This window comes from Polyodon spathula, chromosome 30 (genome assembly GCF_017654505.1).
Source record: "Polyodon spathula isolate WHYD16114869_AA chromosome 30, ASM1765450v1, whole genome shotgun sequence".
Classification (NCBI taxonomy): domain Eukaryota; kingdom Metazoa; phylum Chordata; class Actinopteri; order Acipenseriformes; family Polyodontidae; genus Polyodon; species Polyodon spathula.
Genome location: NC_054563.1, coordinates 4,203,592 through 4,226,503, shown reverse-complemented (window position 1 = coordinate 4,226,503; position 22,912 = coordinate 4,203,592). Strand labels below are relative to the sequence as shown.

Genomic DNA, 22,912 nt, shown 5'->3' with positions numbered 1-22,912 from the left:
AATGATTTCGCGATGAGGGTTCCTGCCACACCGAGATGTCCCCAGCTTCACGTAGTCAGAATACGTAGTGAGCCTCAGTGTGCTCCGGGGAAGATAAGGCAGCTTATTCGAGTTGAAGATGCAGGTCCTGGTATCTGCCTGTTTTTAATTGGCCTGCCAGCTGCAAAGAGCACCACCTTATCTGTCTTTATTACAGGACCTCATTAGCAAGGTCAATGGGGCTTAGAGCTGCAGCGCCCCACAACCATGCTCAGTGATGTACACTCTACAAGGCATGTTTGGCTGTTTTGGTTTCATCTCTCCCGCCTTTTTTTTTTTTTTTTTTTTTTTTTTTTTGCAATGCTGTTTTCATTACGGGTTGCTGACACTAATAAGGCAAAAAATGAATTTTAAAGCCAATGTTATCACTCCTTTGAGCTTTCATTTAACCTTAAGATAATTGGTATTTCTACTCATAAGGAGTGCGCTTGTGGTGATTTATAATGACAAGGAATAAAAAAATAATGCATTTTATTGGTAAAATAAATAAATAAATAAATAGACCCTTCGGAATCTCAGACGTTGTTTTCACTACAAGGCCAGTCCGCCAGGTGGCAGTGGTGTATTTTTTACGCCAGTTGCCAAGCGCAAGTCAGCAGTTTACGTCAGGATCGTGAAGATGGAAGCTCGGATTTTACTTCAAAGCGGCTGGTCTGAAGCTCTACGGTACTAGCGTTTTAAATAGCAGATCTGCTTGGCGTTATTATTCACTCAGTAACATAGATCATTTGTTTATGCATTTGTTTTTGTTTATTTAATCAGGAAAAATGAAGGGGAAGCCTGGGTCGCATGCAAAATACCAGGTGAGATCCGATAATATCTCTCAGGTTGAAAAAAACAATACGTATATTAATGTTTTAATGTACAACCGTGAGTATTACACATATTAAGTTGCAAAATATACATGTCTAATGTCCGCGCCTTCAGATGTTTTCCCCAAAGTTTCATTATATTGTTTTTTAAAGATGCTCAATACACGTTTTGTTTTCTGTGTAGGCAAACCAACAGTGTACGGTACGCTGACTTCTCAAGGCGTTAGTCATGACGGCAGCTTAGAAATCACTGCGTCAGAAGAGTTTCGCGTACTTGGAGTTTCTAAGGTGAAGTGGTGGGTTTTTTGAGTATAATGCATTAAGAAAAAAAACATTTTCTTATAATGTTTAGATATAAACAGCTTCTGAGTCAGCATGGAATAAGTGATCTGCAAAGACACTAGCCTCAGTAAAGACTCAAAGAAAGCTGCCCGCTTGTAACTTAGATAGACCTGTTTGTTAAAGCTAGTTACCTCCTCAGTTGAAGACATGCACTGTTCAGCTACAGGATTCTTTAAAGTAAATCCCTTCAATTAATGGCTGTGCATACACAATAATGACACGCACTTTATCAAGGAAGGCTCAAGAATATCAGATGACACAACACAGTATATTCTAGAGATCGTGGAGTACTCTTCAAGAAATCTGAACTTTTTTCCTTGTTTCTTTTTTTTCAGAGAAGTGTGCACATTTCCTGTCCCTGCGCAAATGCAGCTTCAAAATTCCTCTCCCCATACACATGCTTTCCTGGAATTCATGATAACAGTGTAAGTGCTGCTGGTGTGGTTGTGTGCTTAAGTGTGCTGCAGAGTACAACCCATATACAGAGCAGGAGAAGTGGAAAAGAGGCTCATTCTAAAGATATATAATCTGTACCACACTAGTGTTTTCCCCTTATCAATACCGACAGCTTAAGGGACCGTCAAAAACGCCTTTAGGCTGAGATCGGTGATCTTTTATACATAAAGCTCCCACATGTGATTTATATGTACATTTCTCAGACTGGCTGACACTGAGTGATATGAAAAGGGATTTATCAGAGTGGTCCAACTATACAGGTGGTCTTTGACTCTCTATCTCCCCCCATACTGACTACTTACAAGTACAATCTTTATCTTTTGCCTGCAATTAACATAGGTTATAGTATATTCAAGACTTTGTGTGTAGTGATGTGCATCCTTCAGTCAGAAGATGTATTGTTATAATAGAGTTGAGTTACTAGATTAACCACACTGAAGAAGACATTGTGTAAAATCATTCTGTGGGAAAACCTGATTTGTGTTTTTTTTTTTTAACTGAGCAGATAACATGTATGGATATATCATGCGGTGGGGGTCTTGGCCTATCTACAAGCACAGATGGCACTATGAAGATCTGGAACTGTAAAAATGGAGAAAGAAGGGTAATTCTGTATTTTACCTGCAAACTTTTATTCAATGGTTTTGCTGCAGCGTGTTGCTAATGAGATCTACATATTGCAGTAGATTGTTGGAAGGAATTGGATTTACATTTTGAACGGGAGCGTGCCTGGTATCAGTAATGACACGGGAAAGTTAGACTGTGAGAGGTTCATACAGAGTTCAGCCCGTATTTAGGAGTGTATTGTTCTCACTCCTGTGCTTGTGTTGTTGCAGAGGGAGCTGACGGGCCACGTGTACGATGTGAACTGCTGCAGGTTCTTCCCCTCGGGCATGGTGGTTCTGAGTGGCGGGATGGACACTCTGGTCAAGGTCTGGTCAGCTGAAAATGGGAGCTGCCCTGTCACATTTAAAGGACATAAAGCAGGCAGGTCTTTTTCTATAGCTTTTATAACATTGTGACGGCTTACGATTGCAGCCTCCTCGGTGGTACGTACCGTATCATGGGCATAGGTGCAGACAGATGGGCCAGGCTCTTTACATGGTGCAGAAAGAATCTCGAACTTCTCGTCTGAATGCTGGGACAAAGAAAATTGCTTACTGTTTAAGCCATTCCAGGTTTTGCTGTGAGCTGGCTTGGGCTCACCTGAGCTTTCCTCTTAAGTTTGGCCTAATGAGGCTCACAGTAAAACCTGGATCGGTTCAAACTGCGTCGAAGTTCTATCCACGGAATGTGATGAAAGCAAAATGGAAACATACTTTGAAGACAGTTGTGTGATCAGGATGGAAATAAGACCCAGTCAACCTGCATTATGTCATAAATGGATTTGGTACCACTGCACTTATAGGATGCATTGCTTATTAAAGTATTTTGCAGTGGTGTGTGGGGGGGGTAATTTAGTTAGGGATATTGAGATATTAAATTAACAAGCAGCTATTTGAGTAGGAGGGGGAGAGCAGGAAACGCAGTCTTGCCACAGTCATTAAGTTTCATTGATCTGCTGGAGAGTGATACGAGCGTTTGTGTGTTTCATTGGTGTTTTTGTTTTGTGCAGGTATTCTAGACACAGCTGTTGTGGAGCGAGGTCGGAATGTGCTCTCCTGCTCTCGGGATGGCACGGCGCGTCTCTGGGACTGTGGGAAGTCGGTCTGTCTCGCGGTCGTGGCTGACTGCGGGGCTCCCATTAACGGCTGCAGCATCGGGGTAGCAGACAACACAATAAACCAAGGGTCACCAGAGGAGCCATCAAGTAAGAAATCAAGAAAAGAAAGAAACAAGGAACTAAACGGCCAGTAACATACAGGGTGCTAGCTGAAACCACTGTCCTAGCTTTTTAATGTTGACATGTATGAACTGTTTGCTACAGGCGATCGAGAGGTAGGAACAGAGGATAAGTTACTGCTCCTTGCTCGAGAAGACAAGAAGTTACAAGCGGTCGGGCTTCAGAGCAGACAGCCGGTAAGCATTCTTATATAGGTTTCTTATAGAGGTGCTTTAATATTCCAAAGATTCGGTACTATACTGTGTGTTTATTGTTGGTTTTATGGTAATTGCTTTTTTTTCTAAACCACTGGCATTCTAAGATTAACAGGCTGTGCTCTTTTTGTGTTCCCAGATATTTCTCTTTGAGGGATCAGATGCATTTAATTGCTGTACATTCCTTTCAAGTATATATATACTTGCAGGAACACACGATGGAAACATTTACAAGCTTGACACAAGAAATGCAAAGTAAGGATTTCGGGTTTCAAAACCCTTGATTCTGCTCTCTGTGCAGTTCAGATGTACTCTGTTTGTTCCAGAGTGAAGTTTATCAAAAAAACATTAGCCAGACAACATTCTCTTATTGCTTATATTTTAGAATCTTAAATTATTTTCATATGGACTTAGTAAGTCCTTTGTTACAGGTAATAGGACCCCATCTGACCACATAGAGTTTCCTTAGGACAGCACAGAAGGTTCTCTTGGGGTCATCAGCAAAACAATAAGGGATTGTTTTTTGTACCTCTTCAGGACACCAGTGCAGACTGTCCACCGCTCTGGTGCCCCAGTTTACTCATTGATGCCTTACAGAGAAGGCTTCATTGTAAGCCAAGGTATGAAAAACATTTTTTCACATCGCACTGTGGTTCAGTTATATTTAAAAGGTTTGCCCTCTTTTCATTTTGTTGGCATCGCCAATTTCTACTTCATATTCATATACAGAACAAGGTTTTAGTCACAAAAAGCAGTCATGTCTTTGAACATATTTATACCTTTTAAAAATAGAGGTAGAAGGTTTTAAAGAAGCCGCTCCAGTATTTGGAAAGAAAGCATATGGGATCAGAGTGGTGAGTTCATTACTGGGTCTTCTTGCAGTGTACACTAGCAGCAGATATTTATTGCACTAAAATGCACATATTTAAGCAATAATTGCATTAGTTGCAATGAGGAGATAACATGAACTAGTGGATAAAATCCAAGACACAGTGAAATTCTGCTGGTCCTATAAAGTCTAGTGACATCCCACAGTGCTAAGCCGTTGTTGCCATTTCCCTACCCTAAGGCATTACTGTATCATTTGCAGGTGATGGGAGTTGCTACTTAATTCAGCAGGATCTTGACCATGTAATTGAACTGACAGGGCCTGAGGCTGACCCAGTCTATAAGGTAATATTATTCATGGGCTTGTGGCAGAAAGTAGGAGTCTGCTGCCCCCTGCTGGTATTCTGTAGAAAGTCTGTGTTTGAAAGAGCTGCAGTGCTCATCTTACAATGAATATAATGAATCTGTGTCTGTTTACAACATTTTATTACTGTTATCCTATGAGTAGTTCACATTTGTAATACTTAAAGCTACACACACTTCATTTCAGTTTCCAAGATTACACATTGTTAATTAAACACTAAATAAAACAATTTTAAAAAACTGACTTGCTGTAAACTGTACAAGCGGATTGGTGTCTTGCCATAGTTGTTTATTGTCACGTGTGTTTTTTGGTTTATTTTAGGCGGCTGCATGGGAAAAGTGCATCTTTACGTGCTGCAGAGATGGACTTGTCAGGAAGTATCAGCTGTCTGATCTGTGACCATTCCTGGAACGCAGAAACACTTGCACTGAGTTGTGCTCATCTAGAAGTGTGCATCTTTGCCCACTAACTGCTTTCATTACATTTTCTGCATGTAGTAAAACGTTATTGAACAGAACAGAAAATATGTATAGAGGGGTTCTCTGTAAATAAAATGTAATTTTGCCAAAAAGTAAATCGCATTATTTATTTGTTTGTTTTTAGAAATGCATTAACTGTTTAATACCCTGTTTATAAAAGCCATAGTCAAATGCACAATAGGCACTTTTATATCAGAACTTCAGATTGAATTTGTGTTCAGAGATTTGACAGTGTGGGAGGAATTTTAGTTTTGCTTGATTTAGCAAAGATATATTGAGTTTTAATAGGACAAGCAGGCTCTCTCTGTCGTAGTGTATATCCTGTGAACATTGAACTGAAAGACTCATGTGCAGAACGCTGGCCTGCAAGCTCCCTTGGAAAGAAGAAAGCCTACCAAGTTAAGGGTTGATGCGTCTACAAAGTGCCAGAGAGAAATGATCTCTAAACCTCCAAATATAAAGAGGGATATTTCAGGTAATTGTGACAGGACACTGAGTGCTTCTCCTATCCAGTTTGTGCTCATGCTAAGCAGGTGTGTAAGAAGCCATACACATTCCCTGCAAGAATATAACTAGTATTACATCACTGACATCTTAACCTACTTTCACAGCATGCACAATGACATCTACAAAATAAATAATAGTGTAAACTGTTTTAAAGATATTACATTTATTTAATCAAGCCAATAAGATATGAGAGCACATGCAAAAGTATGTCTTAGAAAGTGAAAGAATGCCCATATAAAATTACCTTACCAATGGATAAGTGGTAGTTGTTTGTGTGGCAGACATCCAAGCCTATACACCTTGACTTTTCACATGTTTGGTTCTTATAGAGATCAAGAAAACTTAAATATGCCCTTGTTACGATTATCAGAAACTAAAAAATGTGCTTACCACGGTTCACAATTCGATAAACTGCCCTGTAGTTTTGTAAAATGTAAGTATGACAAATAGGGGCTGTTTAAGACAGGTGGACGGTCACCTCCTTATATTAAGACCTTACCCTTGCAGATAGGCATTTGGACAGACAGACCCTGTAAAAAAAAAAAAAAAAAAAAGAGAGAGAGGCAGGTATACACCGTAAAATTATTACATAACATGAGACATTTTTATATTATATATATTTATATATATATAATTTAAAAATGCCTCATGTAATATAGTCAGCGTAACTCCCAGAAGTCCGTGCTGTGGAAGGTCCTTAGCAACTTCCCCTAGTAACCAGAGTGAAAATAAACTATACTAGCGTGCTGTTGGGTTGCAGAAAATAAACACTTATGTGTAGGCTGTTGCTAAGAAATATTATCGCTATTGAATCCTTGCTGAATTATTAGTATTTTCTAACAAATAACATTAGATGTAGATATTTTGTTTTAAAATCATGGGTCGGGATTATTACGCTGTTTTGGAAATCACAAGGAACGCAAACGAGGCAGATATAAAAAAGAGGCGAGTAAATTGTTGGTGACTTCGTTTTTATTGTAGGCCTGATACTCTATAAACCTGGTGTGCTGCTCTTACACTGTGGAGGCTTTTGATAATGTAATAGCTGTCTACAGTGTAAACTACTCATCACGGGTGAGAATGTTACTTCGACCGAATACAATAACATCTCGAACCCAATTTGAATTTGTATTTAAATGTGCAATCTGTGTTACCAGCTCACTTTATATCTTACGATTATTTTAATTAATGAAATTGAATCTTCATTTTGTTGTTGTATTACCTATATTATTATTATTATTATTATTATTATTATTATTATTATTATTATTATTTATTATGTTAGCTATCGCAAACTTGCCTTGAAGTACCATCCGAGCACAAACTTGGAACCAGGTGCTCTTGAAAAGTTCAATCAACTTGCGGAAGCCTATGATGTATTAAGTGACCGTGAGTACAACTCATGAGTACAAGATGTTTGCTATATATATATATATATATATATATATCTATATATAATATATATATATATATATATATATATATATATATATATATATATATTCTCAGAATTGTGTGTAAGTGGGGGTGGTGGTGTTAGCAACACACACTGGACTCGATCTGAACAGTCATTAATTAATAATAGAATCAGCACAAGTAGCTATGCTTCAGTGAAAATATGTAAAATAAAATACAACTTTCAGCAGTATGCAAAGCTCTTGGGTGAATATTTATGTCTCTTACCATTGATACAATACTCAGACAAGGACAACGAAAATCAGCAGCATTTAGGAGAATGTTTTTTTTAATGCTGTATATTGTTTAAATTAATCTATGATGATGTCTTGCAGCTAGGAAGAAAGCTACTTATGATAAGTTTGGAGAAGAAGGGCTGAAGGGAGGCATTCCTCCAGAGTTTGGAGGCAGTGGCGCCTGGACTAGCGCTTACACTTTCCACAGGAATGCAGACAAGGTCTTCAGAGACTTTTTTGGAGGGGACAACCCATTTTCAGGTAAAGAAAATACATATGAATATATATATATATATATGGCATGGGTGCAGCTGCATGACCATGGTAACCAAGCTCACCTGTACAGTATTTACACAGATAGATAAAGGACAGAGAAAGCAACTTCTGTTGTAGCCATAGATTTCCATTTGTGGTGATTAGCTGTGTAACTTCACCAACAGAATTCACTGTAATGTACCCAATGACTATTCCATGTCAGTCTGAACCATGCAGCATCATGCTTTAGTCCCTGAGTGTTTCATAGTTTTTATACCTTGTGTAAGCTTATAGTCTCTAACACATACTTGTAATGATCCTCATCAATAACGTAAAAATCAGGGCATTTTATTAGAGTCTTATCCCCAATTATTATCAGTGCATTGTTTTTTGTGTTTTCTGTTTTTGCAGATTTCTACAGTGCAGACGGTGGAGAGGTTAACAGTGGGTTTGGGGGCCTGCGGGGCCGGGGGGTGAAGAGAAGCGATCCTCCAATTGAACGGGACCTCTACCTGTCCCTGGAAGACTTGTTTTACGGATGCACAAAAAAGATTAAAATCTCAAGACGGGTAAGAACACCCAATGTATATCAATGACTAAAAGTGAACCGTGTTGCTGTTTGGCAAAGCTGTTTGTCTGTGATTGTAGGATTGGTTTAATTGAAAACTGTTATCCCGTGTGTGTAGAGAATATCATTGTTTATGTTAGTTTTCATTCACTGAACCTTATCATAGGACAATAAAACTACTTTTTAAATTGATCTGAGAACATAACTCAGGCATTCAATATTATGTTATATTAAATAATTTCCAGAGAGATTATAGGTCTACCATATGGCCTGTTATAAAGGTACACCTTTGCAGGTTGTCATGAAGTACAGAACTGTAAACTCCAACATTAAGTTTACAATTCATTTTTGAGCTGCAGCTGCTTCTGTTAGCAAATAAATATTATAGGGGATGGCAACATTTTGCGACTGTGACCTGCTTTGCACAATAATGGTACACAGCATAGTTCTGTGTTCTGGGGGTATTTTAATGATCATTTTAAGGCCAGACCCAATTGATATTGTGCTTTTAAACCAGGTTATGAATGAAGATGGTCACACGTCAAGCATTAGAGACAAGATTCTAACTATAGATGTGAAACCAGGTTGGAAACAAGGAACCAAAATCACATTCCAAAAAGAAGGAGATCAGGTAAAAACAAACAAAAATCCACGAGCTAATCATTTATTGAAATGTAGCCCTGTTTAAAATGTACAGATGTGAAAGATTTAACAATTGTAGAAATTCTGATTTTATATATATATATATATAAATAAAGCCATGTATGAATAAACAAAAATAATGTTATCATTTTGACATTTTATTTCATAGGGACCAAACAACATTCCAGCCGACATTGTGTTTGTTGTGAAAGAGAAACAGCACCCCCGTTTCGTAAGACATCAGAATGATCTTATCTACACATCCCACATCGACCTGGGAAAAGTACAGTAGCATATATTCTCTTCACACACAGATTAGTTTCTTTTTCTGGCTTTCACTGTTTACAATGAAATTCTTCCTTCCCAGGCTTTGATTGGATTTTCTGTGGAGGTTGAGACACTGGATGGCAGGCTCCTCAACATACCAATCAATGACATTGTCCAGTGAGTATAGCACAGCCATTCTTATCTATACGTACAAGATTCAGGCTTTAGTTGTAGGTCATGGTGACCGAATATTTGTCTCCAAGAGGGTTGCTACAAGAGCTCCCCAATGTTGTGTTCCAGTAGTCTCCAGAACCAGCATGTACAAATGGGTCATGAGTCACATAGAATAATGCTCTGGTAATCTTATATGCATGAATGCCACACCACAGAATGTACATGTTTATGTACCTAACAGACCAAAAGTATGGTCAATGAATTTCACAGACTCCATTGATACTTTCTCATTGAGGGCTATCAAATCAGATTATTTTTCCAGCATTCTAGAAAGTGCAAATTCTGAGTAGGCCTGATTGTGCATACAGATTTTTCCTCATGATACTAAACACATATTGTTCCCACACACACACAGACACAGATAGATAGATATATCGATGGATCCAGTAGAACTTTAGTACAGAAGTGCCCTCAATATCATTAACTTCAATGTTCTTCCTGGTCTCTTCTAGTCCCAGGTACAATAAAGTGATCCCTGGTGAAGGAATGCCTTTATCCGTGGACCCAAATCAGAAAGGAGATCTCATTATTCAATTTGAAATTCACTTCCCAGAGAAACTATCTCCGGAAAGGAAGCAGCTGATACAACAAGCACTCCTGGCTTAAACAGGGAACTAGAACAAATGTGTTGGAGACATTACCAAATGTATATAATCTACAGCATAAAAAACATGGATTTCAAATAAATGTGATCAAAAACAAAATTCTGTTTCATTTACAAATAGGTGTGTGTCTGAACAGAATCATGGCTACCAATTTCACCTAAAAAACAGTTTCAGATTACTGGTCCTCTGTGATTGAAACTTCTTCCACGTTTAAAAAGTTTAATGGGCGTTTCCAAATTACATTTCAGAAAAATGTTATTTGAGGGGGAAAAAAATCCCCACAACAATTACAATTAAAAGTGAAGATGGTCCTACAGGGCACTTCAACCCCTTGAAGTACTGAAAGATTATTGCAATGGACAGCTTTTCAAAGAGAACAGGAACAGGTAGACTAATGGACACAAACTAACTCAACTGGCTTCTGACACTTTTGGGACCCTTAGGCCACACTCCATACCTTCAGGGGGTAAACATGTTCAAATTTCAATATAAAGCTATAAAGATAAATAAAATAAGAAATGCATTAAGTTATGAAGGTTATTTTGATACTATAGGCACCTTTTTTTTTTTAAAGCAGTTGGCTCAGACAGTGCTTTTAGTTGGTTTTGTAGCTGGACTGGGGTGTTTACGCTTCAACCTGTGTAGATTCGAATTTCTTTTATTCTTACTGTGATTGGTTGCAAACACAACAGGGCTTGCCAGGGATTGGCTAATGTTTGTTGGGTTAGTTTTTCTTGTGTACAGTTTACTAATAACTGAAGACATTGTATTCTAGCTGATGTAGTTGCAAAATTGCTCTGCATATATTTATGCATTAAATTAAAATGTATTTCTGATGTGTAAAAATGGCAGGAATGCAGCTTATCTGGACTGCTGTCCTTCAGTCATTGTAACAGGAGCACCATTTTAAATAGGATGTAAACTTAGAATACAGCTGTTTAAAGACAGGGGAGTGGGGGGTATAAATGTGACCTTACATAGACAGACATGGAAATAAGAATCACCTTTGGCCATTACTTGTAGGAAGAACTGTCCATCTTACAGACCCTTGAAATGTTTCAGCCACGCATCTTTAGTGTGGCTCTTCCATACTGCCTGCTTGTTTCCCTTCAACGTTGTGACCAGTGTGACTAGTATTCACCTTTACAGTACAAGCATCTCAGTGTCTTGCAGCAAGCTATCTGGGCAATATCGTTCATTTATGCCCAATGGCTACTCCAAACAGTACAAAACTTCTGCAGTTAAATTTTATTTCTTAGTAGTCAATTAATTACAGTAATGCACAAGATTAGCCAAACAAATTAATTCAGTGCACCTAGCAGACTGAAATTAAAGCCAATTCCTAATGCCTGTAATAACATGGCAACATCTGTACCAAGGTTTATAGCAGATCTTAATACAATCTAAATAAAAATCAGAATGCAGAAGATGCATCGTCTTTAAAAAAGGCCAGCTTTCAGTCTTCTGTAAACATAGAAAGAAGAAGTGACAGTGTAACAAATAATAAACTACAAGGAGGTAGAGGTACAGCACAGGTGTATTTAACTTCAAGCTGCAGTGAGAAAGCACTATGCACTACACACTAGGATGACATTTACACAGGGGTTGCCCAGTTCTGATGAGCGATCATCATGCCACGTTTAAGCTGTTCATAGGTGACAAACATCACTACATTCCAGGAACCCAGACGTAGGAAAGAAGGCATGAACCTGGAGTAAAAAACACATTAAAAAGAAAGTTTTCAAAAGTTGCCTTGCAAAGTAACTTAACCATACATTGGTAACTAATAGTCAAACAAATCGTGAAGCAAGCATACTGCAAGTACCACTGGAACCCTTTGAGTAACTCATGGGTAAGGGGTTGTAACAATAACCAAGCAACCATTTAGCATGGAGAACAGGTTTAACCATTTACAAAAACATGCATGTGAAAAGAGCATTACAGCGGCCTGTAGTACGAGGCCAATAGTCATTATCGTCAGGGTTTCTTCATGTACGAGTCTCTAAATATTTAAAATTGTTAGTTTTACAAATAGAGTCATGCACCTCAAATCAAGGACAGTGTTGCCGATTAGTGCAAGCTTACCCTTTATAGAAAGCAGTGGGTCCCTCCTTTTTCATCATGGTGAAGGCACAGTTCAAGGCACTGCAGTACTGGCCTTGGGCAGAGTTCATGTATCTTGTCTTCACTACATCGACAGGGGAAGCGATCACAGTGGTGCAGAAGCCGGCACCAAAAGCAGAAGTGAAATGGCACGGCAAGGTGTCTGGAGGAGCAAGATGGAGAACAGTCTGCATTAGCCTAGAAACACATTTGATATACACAGAACAGCAAGAACACATTCATAAACTTAGAAGAAAAAACAAACACTTACCACTCATGAGATTAGATTTCAGAAGCGCATCTTTGATTAGGTCATAAGTGACCAATTCGGTGCAGTTCACAATGGCATTCCGAGCAATATTTGGTGAAGTTCCTGTGTAGAAATAGAACATTATAACACCACAAGCACCGATTTCACCCCCACTATACCCAACATTACCTCTCCACAGAGGTGGTGCTATTTAGTAACAGAGCTACACTTGCTAAAAAAAGGTGTATTGATCGTGTATTACCTTTCCATAGCCCCTTGATGCCTTCCTCTTTTGCAATGGTCTTGTAGGCTTGCATGGTTCCCTGGTATCGCCGGTTTCCACTCGACCCATTGGCTTGAGCCTGGAATCTCACTTTGACCACGTCAGTTGGTTGAGCGAGGGCCACAGCCATAGCTCCAGTGGTGCAGCCAGCGAGCAAGCGGCTTCCAACCCCAGCATCTGTCAACAGGAGGTTCGTTCAATTCACTATACTGCCAAAGCAGAGCAGTGAAGTTACTGTGCATCTCGATTTTGTCAAATCAGGGGATCACGCATCTACAAAAAATTGTCCTCTCTTCACATTTTGTATTAAAAGGGTATGTTTTCTGTATAAAAGGCGCTGGCTAATTTAAAGTTTGTTTCTTTAAAAGCTGCTGCCCCTCCCCCGCTTGTGAAATGGTTTGGGTTATTGCTCTGCTAGTTGCTCAGAACTTAATTGTCATTTCATTATTGTAATTCTGTGCAAGTACTCACCTTTGATGCTTGCTAACCACTTTAATTTTGCCTGAAAGCTGTGGTATAAATCACATCTTTACTAACAAACACTCTTATGCAAAGAAGACACAATGGCTCATTTCTGTCTCTGCAAAATACATGCTTCAATAACACTCCCACTGCACTTTAGTCTTACTGCTATCCCATATTTGAATTCTAGAACACAAACTTACGCTCAGCCCCCTTGTTGTAGAACTGCTTGACTGAGTCATAGAGGCCGATTCGGATGGAAGCGAAGCTCATCTGGCGCTGGAGACCGGCTACCAGCCCATTGTACAGACTCCTCGCCCCCTCAGTCCTCACCATGGTGGTGATCGTGCCAAAGACCCCGCTGTATCTGACAGATGTCACACTGGCTCCTGCAGACTTGGACTCTCCTTGAAGCTGTACAGGACAAAAGGGGTTGGGGGGTGGAGTTGAAGCTTAACTGTGACTGGGACAGGGGAGCCCAGCACACTACCATCTAATCAAAGACCCCATCGCTCGATATCCACAGCTTAAAATCTCCTAGGACTATCCGCCATCTGGAAATCTACAAGACTAGAAGCAGTGAGTGTTCAGACTGGAACGATGCCGCCTCTGAAAAGGAATGCATTTAGAAGAGAGGATATTAGGATCTATCAACACCACATCACGCACCAAGCATCATTCATCTCAGAACCAACAATCTCACTTTAAATCTACGTCAACCTAGTTCACTCAGCAGTATGTCCAGCTGGGAAACCTACAGCAGAAGGTGCAAGCATGCAGTCTGGAAAGCTGGAGTTATTGGTTAACAACACTAGTCAGGACTCAATGAACCATTGCCAATAAGTATAAATGTGCAAAAATAGTGGCTAAAGTTAGTTCACCCCTTGATGTGAATGATTTCATACTGAATATTGAAATAAATTAAATCCATTTAGAATTAAAAGCAGCCAGGATGACAGGTACTTGATCAACCAGATCTAGCAGTGCAATTTAAGAATTGCTGCAATAACCCAAGTTTGGACCACTTTTTCTGCACACTGATATTCGTACCATGCTGGTGCTTCTTGGTTTGCTACTGAACGTACCTGAAGCCTGACTTTAGCAGTGTCGAGGGGGAAGGTGATGAGATCGGCAATGCACGCTGCAGTCCCGGCCCCGATGAACTTCACAGCAGCGGTAGGGGCGACATCGACAGGTCTGAACCCAACCATCTTTCAAACGAGTTGAGCAAGAAAAGGGAAATGTGCAACGATGAAGTGAAAACAAGCGCCGATCAACTCTGCCCAAGCCTAAAACAACGCACAGAAAAATGAAGGTTAGCATTGTCAAAGGCAGTGTTCATTTAGGGTCGTTTCATGAATGGTATTAATACAACTAGAATATAAATCGTACTGCATCTAACATTTCATAATTATCTGTACAATGGCACGCTTCATAAATTAATTACAATGTTATGCCAATATTTATTTCATAAGACAATGTTCATAAGGGGAAAGTTTTTTTTTTTTTTTTTTTGGGGGGGGGGGGGTAAACATCTCCATCACATTACATCCGGCTTTTAGCGGTGAAAAACACAAAACACAGCCCCCCGCTTTTCAAGCCCTGTGCTCGACACCGATTGGCTTACTGCCTGTTGCTAGGCTTGTGCTACTGGCCGCTTTCTCCTGCGTTTGGAAAGGCTTGTGAACTCACAGCAAGCTTGTTTCATCTAACTTTTGCTTTCTCGTTAAAACAGCTTTCAAATGAACACTGTTTAGTTGATAATGGAAAATCGGTTACAGTTTACCCCGTGCAAGTTAGTTTATTTTACTTGACATATCGTAAATAAAGTAACTAGTGTTTTGCGTTGCGCCAACAGGCGTTGTTAATGCAAAGCGTCAGGCTGCTCAATAGCTCTTAGGCGCTTGTGCAGATGTGCAAGGCTTACTGCAGTTCAACTACACAATACGGATCCCATGAGGAGGACATTATACAACAGGCTACATTAACAACCATGGTGATTGGTGATGGGTATAAATAATGGAGATTTTGAAGTGCAGCAAAGAAAACACACAAAAACACAGTTTCTTCTCATTTCGACTACAGCGCATCACAGAAAACTTAGTCTTAAGTTATTAAGAATTAAATTCTTCGTTTCCGACACGTCACATTCAACCCGTGACGTTGGAGAACTTCCATTTAGCTGCAGTTCGTGTCACCCACCGACATCTTCTTGAGATCAAAATTGCCATTTTACTACAGCCAAAAAATACTCAACTTGGCAAAAGCCTCATCACAAAAACTACAGAACAGCTTAAAAACCTTTTTATAATCGTCAAACTCTCAATAGCCGCATTCAAGAACACGTGTGAACACAGCCAGCCAGAGTGGTCGGGACTCCGTCAGTTAAGACACCTTAAAAATCAAACAAAATCACCTTTTATTCAAGTAACTCAGAATGACAAGGTTGTGGTGGTGATCAGCATTCTTCTCTAAATGTATCTCTTTCGCTGAAATTACTTTCAGTTATGATCAGATTCCCTCGTGGTTCCATAGAAAGACGCCCAAAAACGAAACGCTGAACAAGCATAATAAAATTCTGGAAGAGAGGAAAATAGAAATATTTATTAAAGTCATTCATTGTCCAACATGAGACTGTTGGTAAACTAAATACATATCCTTTAAACTCATTTATCTATTTCCCCCCCTGTAATTTATATCGGCAATAGAAACATACTAGACAAGGCAGTGTTCAAATAAAACTGTTAGTAATATTGTACTTGTTTTAGTAAAATATTCAGTTCCTTTTTATTCTTAAGAAATAAAAACACACAACAAATGAATCCAGACATGTCTTTGTTCGGTATCGTGTTAGCAAGCAAAAAAAGATCACCTTACATTTAAAACGTGTATTAAGGTTAATAATGACTCACAGCTATACCGCCAAACATTTACAAACACTCAATAGTTAGTAAGTACCTTAATCCAATGGAATTATTTAAATTAAAAAAAAAAAACAACGACTGTTTTCTCCTCTTTAGATCAGACTGATGTACCCGGACTCCTCTCGCCAGTCTAAGTCCAGTTGATCCCGGTTCCTGTGCTGTGAACCTTCCTCTCTGACGCGACTCAGTTTATATTAATAGCCAAACGAAACGTCATCGCTTCCGTGAGGCGGGCCGGGTAAACAGCGCCCTAAGCGGCGTCCTCTTTATCTCTTTGTCTGTTATGTCACTTTCCACAAAAACAACCCCCTGGTTATGGTGCGGTATATAAGCCTGCCTCAGCTCAGGTTTACCTTTGACCTACTTTTTCTTGTGACAAGAACTAAACCCCCACTATATGTACATATATATGTATTTGAAATCAGTTATAAAAATGGCTTACTCAAAACACAATAGGGACTGAGTTAAAAGGCCAACTTGACTGGTAGCACTTCCACGATAAAATCAAAACCAAAACCAAAAAAAAACAAAAAAAACAAGCCCTATACGGTCAAGCCCTGTGCTCGACACCGATTGGCTTACTGCCTGTTGCTAGGCTTGTGCTACTGGCCGCTTTCTCCTGCGTTTGGAAAGGCTTGTGAACTCACAGCAAGCTTGTTTCATCTAACTTTTGCTTTCTCGTTAAAACAGCTTTCAAATGAACAATGTTTAGTTGATAATGGAAAATCGGTTACAGTTTACCCCGTGCAAGTTAGTTTATTTTACTTGACATATCGTAAATAAAGTAACTAGTGTTTTGCGATGCGCCAACAGGCGTTGTTAATGCAAAGCGTCAGGCTGCTCAATAGCTCTTAGGCGCTTGTGCAGATGTGCAAGGCTTACTGCAGTTCAACTACACAATACGGATCCCATGAGGAGGACATTATACAACAGACTACATTAACAACCATGGTGATGGGTATAAATAATGGAGATTAAATAAAAATAAATCTCGTGTAGTCGAGTAAAACTGAATTTTGAAGTGCAGCAAAGAATACACACACACAAGTACAGGAAACGCCCACGGGTATTAGTCATTGCATTTCCGATACGTCACATTCAAAACGTGTCGTTGTTAGAACATCACCATGTTTGCTGAAAAACTTTTATCTTAAGAAAACCGATTTGTGAAGTGAGATAATAATGTTTACATTTTTGTTTTACTTTAATGAGCTACAAGCTTATCTTGACCATATTTACACATTGTACCAACTCTGAAGCAGTGAAAATAAGTATAACATAACACAATAATACATACATAATACATAATTTTAGAATGAAACATTGAGTGTGTGTAATATATATATATATATATATATATATATATATATATATATATATATATATATATATATATATTATATGGCTTAATCAAAACACAATAGGGACCAAGTTAAAAGGCTCAAGAGATATAACTCTGTTTATCTGAAACTACCTTTAGAGAATGTACACAAACTGGCAAGCTAATATGACCTGGCTTCTGAAGAAGAGGAGATCATAGTAAACAAGCACTAGCTGCTTGCTTGCTTGATATCCAAAACTTGTTATACTTGGAGTAGGCACAGACAATGCAAGTTAAAAAGTTTTCCGATTTAAAAAAAAAAAAAAAAAATTCTATAACTGTTGAATCTGAGGTGTAATTTAGGCCTGTGTGATAAAAAGTGAAACAGTGATGTGGCATCAGTAATGTGCTGACACAATGGAAACACCATATCATTTTTTTGCAATCGAAAGGCTTCCGAAAACCAGATCTTTGAGAACATCTCACGTTTCCCCAGCTGCACTGACCAAATCCCAGTTTTACTAAGTGTCTCCTTCTCACTTCTCCTATCCTGTCAGAATAAAGGGCTACTGTTATGAACCTCTGGAATAAACAAACCCCAAAAACTAAGCAAGATTTTTAAATTCATAAACATGCATCACTCATTTGCACAACCGGTTTTGTTTACCAGGTGTGACTGACCACGACAGACTCACATTAAATCATACCCAGGATATAGATTTCACTCCCTAGTAAAACTCCTGCTCCTTGCCACATTCATTTATTTATTTTTTATTGACACAAACATTCTACTGGTATCCTTTCTAAATATCTTCTGTATGAAGTTTCTGAAGAGCTGATTCTTTGTAGTTAACAGGTTCCTAAACACAATCTTACATTTAAATGGCAGGAACAGTTCCAAAGTTAGAGTATTCTTATCATACCAGAAAAAAAAAAAAAAAACAAATCAACAGCTTTGGTAAACATATGTTTTAATTGTTATTACAGTTCTAGTATAAAATATTTACAGCATTACAACACATATATTCTAATTATTTCACAAAATGCTTAACTGCCCTGCAAGAAACACAATTTACTAAATACTTTACAGTACATATGTAAAAGCACAAATAACAGAGTATATCGCACCAACAAAACACTCATGTAAACAGTTTGGTGGTTTTCTTTCACCCTTGTTCAGTCCTTTCATTTCCTCTTCTTCCTTGGTCCATTTCAGTGTCAGTGAGATTCCCAGTTCTGGTGGGCTCTCATCATAGCTCGTTTAACTTGTTCATAAGAAACAAACATCACAATGTTCCAGGAACCCAGTCGAAGGAACGAGGGCACGAATCTGGAAAGCAACACAAAAAGGCATCAGTCACCTGAACCTCCTTAGAACAGTAGCAGCGAGCAGAAGATCTTTACAATAAATTGGTTTTATTTTTCATTAATAGCTTTTTAGTGGTCAGTATATAATTCACACTACACATGTGCAGAATATACACAGATGGTCAACATCTCTTTACTTTCTTGAAAGAGTGCTATTGCCTTTTTAATGTCCCTATTACTAAGCAGCCAAGACCTCAGCTGAAATTCTCATTAGAAAGACAGCACCACCAACAGCACAGCTTTTTATAAAGGTCCAACACCAATACAGTTTAATCAATGATCAGTCTTCTGAACCTGTGAAACACCTACCCTTTATAGAAGGCTGCGAGTCCCTCTTTGGTCAACATGGTGAGTGTGCAGTTGAAGGCACCGCTGTACTGGCCAGCCACAGAATTCATGAACCTGGTCTTCACCACATCGATTGGGGATGCTATGATGGTGGTGCAGAACCCAGCGCTAAAAGCAGCCGTGAAATGGCAAGGCAGGTTATCTGAGGAAAATACGGATTTGTCTTCAGTTCATTTGCATGAGTCAGTAATGAAAACAGAAACCCGCTCAAACAATAAGCACAACCTCCTATAACTTCAGAGGTAAAATGATAGGACTAACACAAAAACAGATGAGGTACTCTAGTTTGTAGGTTATCCGTTTATTCTGTTACTATTAAAAACAATGGCCACAAATTCATAATGAGTTTCAGTGGAAAATATTATGAAATTCAAGGGGGAGTTTTTAGGGATTGTCAATCATTGTTTTGTTTCGACAGTTTAGTTTAATAAAGAATCAACAAATGCATAATAGCCAGTAACCTAGTATATTGGTTTACTGTATTAAGTTGGGTGTGCCTGCTGCAGTGCTGCTTTTGTCGTAGAACATTTGTTATCCCCTGTCAACCACATTCGCTTAATACTGTATATCCTTCTTTGGTCAGAGGACAAAACTAGGTTGATGCCTACAAACGATTCTGATCAATTCTATTCTATTTATTTAAAATCACACTCACCAGTCATGAGGTCATACTTCAGAATGAGGTCTTTGATGAGGTCGTAGGTAACCAGTTCTGCACAATTCACAACTGCATTGCGCGTGATATTGGGTATGGTTCCTGAAAGAAGAATTAGCAGTTAGACTTATCAGAACATAACACAACCGCTTTCCAATCCAAAATCTCACTATAGGCAAACCGAAACTTTTTTACTCACGTGTACTACAATATCCTTGCCTTTAAAAAGTCTTAGAAAAGTTCTGGATTACTATGTTTCTTAACATAAGAATCTTTGCAAAACTTGCACACTAGAAGATTTCCATGTACCTTTCCACAGCCCTCTGAAGCCTTCATTCCTGGCAATAGTTTTATAAGCGTCCATAGTCCCACTGTATCTGCTGCTGCCGTCAGTCAGTCTGACCTGAGCTTGAAATCTAACCTTGACCACATCAGTAGGCTGAGCAACTACCACTGCCATAGCCCCGGTTGTGCATCCAGCGAGTAAACGGGTACCAATGCTGACATCTGAGGAAAACAAAGGAATCAAATCAAAACTATCCACTGGACACAAACAAACTGGACACAGGCTAAGACCTATTCATAGGGCAGTGGCAAAAGTTCCCTTACATTAAAAAGGATCAAGCAGCTCATAGATCTATGAGCAATACGTGGTGATACATGGTGTGTATCGAATATGCAGAGAAACTTACGGTCAGATCCTCTGGTGTAGAATTGCTTCATGGAATCATAGAGACCGATGCGGACGGAAGCGAAGCTCATCTGGCGCTGGAGACCGGCTACCAGCCCACTGTACAGACTCCTCGCCCCCTCAGTCCTCACCATGGTGGTGATTGTGCCAAAAACTCCCTTGTACTTGACAGCTTTGCTGTCTTTCACCGTTTTAGACTCCCCTTGTATCTGTGGGGGGGGGAGTGAATTGCCAGTATTTACTCAAGCTTTTTTTCATTGATACAGAGTGAAACAGAAATAATTAAATGTGGTAAAAATGATCACCCTTTAAAGTGCTACTTTTTACCTTACTTAATGACACATGGTGTTTGAATATTGTATAGTACTTTCATAGAAAAATATATATATACAGTAAATCTGAAATTCTGCAGGGGTAAGTGTCTCCCTTTTAAATCGAAATAATAATATTGAATGAGTCAATTAAACCCCTTGATCCTATAGCACTAAGTCATTCATTTACACCTTTTAATCCTCACTGGAATTCCCAGGGCAACAGGGCCAACTGTGACTATCTCCCTCTAGTGTTCTGAAACAGCAACTGTAACTGTCAACTGGGCCATTCTAAACCCAGACTTTGCCTCCTACTGTATTCACTCTCATCCTCAACTTTAGGCATGTGTGGTGAACCCAACACTTTGAACCACCTAGTAGCTCACCTGCAGTCTCACTTTGGCTGTATCCAATGGGAAGGTCACCAGATCAGCGAAACATGCTGCTGTTCCAGCCCCGATGATTTTAACAGCAGCTGTGGGAGCCAGATCTGCACGCTTTACTCCAGCCATTGTCACACTGGGTGTTCTGTGAATATCTGCAGCGAGGAGAGGATCCTCAGAAGTGAACAGTTTTACTGGATACCAAAAGTGTTCCGTCTCAACCTAGGAAAGGTACACAAAGTACAGTGAGCAAACACGTAGTAGGCCAAGAAATATAACTAAGGATACACACACACACATACTCAAAATCTTTGATCTCATAAAAATCTAAAAATCAATTTCTGTAAACTTTTTATACATTTTAAATATTAATTAAAAACATGTTTAGATCTTAATCAGATATAGTTTGAATTGGTATTTCCATACATATTTCTTTTTCATATCCAAGTATAACTTGCTAAATGCTTTCTTTCAAGTTTAAATAGTATGCGACTATACTTGCATGCAAACTGACACAAAATATTGTTCTAAGCACTGCAACCATTCACAGTGGCAGCTTTGAGTAATAATGGCAAGTAAGGAATCAGGATAAATGCCCCATCTTCTTTACCTGATTTGAAACAGTGAGGCGAAGCTCAAGTCTCTGGCCCTGGGTTGGGTCTCTCTTTGAAATGTTGTTTATCTCTTGTATTGTAGTGTGCCATACAACTACAGTACAGACTCATAAACAGCATCACATACAGTCTGAAAGCATACAAATAACATGAAGAATAATGTAAACGCTACTGCACAAACTGAAAGCCACTGGTGACATGACACATGCAAGGAGAACAAGGCATCCACAACGCTGAGAAGCATGCACAGCTTTGAGGATTGTAAACAATACATAGAATATTAATCATGAGAAGATCACCTCATATCAATACATTCTAATGGCGATCCATATAAACAGATCCTCATTTGAAATAAAAATTGATCTAAAGAGACTAACAACACAGGGAATACTCAGTAAAATACAGATATTTCTATGACAGAACTCAATTATTTTCGTTGGTTTAATTGCTCACATAATTTTCCCAAAATGCAATGCAGTATAACTATTTGTAAGAGAGATCGATTCCCAAAATAACTAATTATTAAATTGAGCCCAACGTTCACAAACAGATTCATTAACTTAAACCAGGGCAAATTTTAAGTTGATAAAGACCTTTATAATAAATTAAATCATCTCTAATAATTTAGGTTCCCCCTCCTCTAAAATGTTTTTTTTTCATATAGCAAACTTTCTCAAACTTGAATTAGCAATATTATATTAAACATAGACCAATGGAACTTAAGACAACTTAAATGCGCACATTATTTAAAGGTCCATCTTTTTTATTTTATATATCATCCCATTTACCTGATTTATATATAAAAAAAGATGTTTAAACACAATATCCTCTTTGGAAGTAAATGAAATATAATCCTGGAAATTGTTTTATCCCACTGCTATCCGTGTAGTATTTTCCAGTGCCGAACTGGACTGCTTGCCTATATTTATACCTTGCAGCCTCCCTTTGCTAGGCTCGGTATTTCATTTCATGACACTGTATAGGCATGGCCTTTTGAAAGTAGGTGAGATCACTGGGTTCAACCTGCTCTTACAAAGTACAAGAAGAGAACAACAATGCATGTTTTCATCCAG

General features: G+C 38.8%; 4 protein-coding genes across 4 annotated transcripts; 2 read left to right on the top strand and 2 right to left on the bottom strand.

Annotated features, from left to right (window-relative positions):
* Nucleotides 1-604: 604 nt before the first annotated feature.
* Nucleotides 605-5,442, top strand: LOC121302624 (proteasomal ATPase-associated factor 1-like). Its single transcript, XM_041232629.1, has 12 exons — nt 605-705; nt 802-842; nt 1,036-1,139; nt 1,529-1,618; nt 2,155-2,253; nt 2,486-2,636; nt 3,265-3,459; nt 3,577-3,668; nt 3,826-3,941; nt 4,224-4,306; nt 4,777-4,859; nt 5,200-5,442. Exons 1-12 carry the CDS (start codon nt 659-661, stop codon nt 5,275-5,277), a joined length of 1,179 nt encoding a protein of 392 aa, XP_041088563.1. The 5' UTR covers nt 605-658; the 3' UTR covers nt 5,278-5,442.
* A 1,144-nt stretch (nt 5,443-6,586) lies between these two features.
* dnajb13 (DnaJ heat shock protein family (Hsp40) member B13) lies at nt 6,587-10,623 on the top strand. Its single transcript, XM_041232642.1, has 8 exons — nt 6,587-6,809; nt 7,150-7,253; nt 7,655-7,816; nt 8,222-8,379; nt 8,896-9,009; nt 9,190-9,303; nt 9,388-9,464; nt 9,974-10,623. The coding sequence occupies exons 1-8, from the start codon at nt 6,742-6,744 to the stop codon at nt 10,125-10,127; spliced, it is 951 nt and encodes a 316-aa protein (XP_041088576.1). The 5' UTR covers nt 6,587-6,741; the 3' UTR covers nt 10,128-10,623.
* Nucleotides 10,624-11,362: 739 nt separating this feature from the next.
* Nucleotides 11,363-16,324, bottom strand: LOC121302632 (mitochondrial uncoupling protein 2-like). The gene is made up of 8 exons (XM_041232643.1): nt 16,183-16,324; nt 15,641-15,802; nt 14,310-14,513; nt 13,428-13,638; nt 12,742-12,939; nt 12,501-12,602; nt 12,212-12,392; nt 11,363-11,835 (listed from the first exon to the last, which is right to left on the bottom strand). The coding sequence occupies exons 3-8, from the start codon at nt 14,433-14,435 to the stop codon at nt 11,721-11,723; spliced, it is 933 nt and encodes a 310-aa protein (XP_041088577.1). The 5' UTR covers nt 14,436-14,513; nt 15,641-15,802; nt 16,183-16,324; the 3' UTR covers nt 11,363-11,720.
* Nucleotides 16,325-18,423: 2,099 nt separating this feature from the next.
* LOC121302752 (mitochondrial uncoupling protein 2-like) lies at nt 18,424-22,756 on the bottom strand. The gene is made up of 8 exons (XM_041232913.1): nt 22,628-22,756; nt 21,836-21,969; nt 21,229-21,447; nt 20,533-20,740; nt 20,150-20,347; nt 19,841-19,942; nt 19,147-19,327; nt 18,424-18,799 (listed from the first exon to the last, which is right to left on the bottom strand). Exons 3-8 carry the CDS (start codon nt 21,352-21,354, stop codon nt 18,688-18,690), a joined length of 927 nt encoding a protein of 308 aa, XP_041088847.1. The 5' UTR covers nt 21,355-21,447; nt 21,836-21,969; nt 22,628-22,756; the 3' UTR covers nt 18,424-18,687.
* Nucleotides 22,757-22,912: the final 156 nt, after the last annotated feature.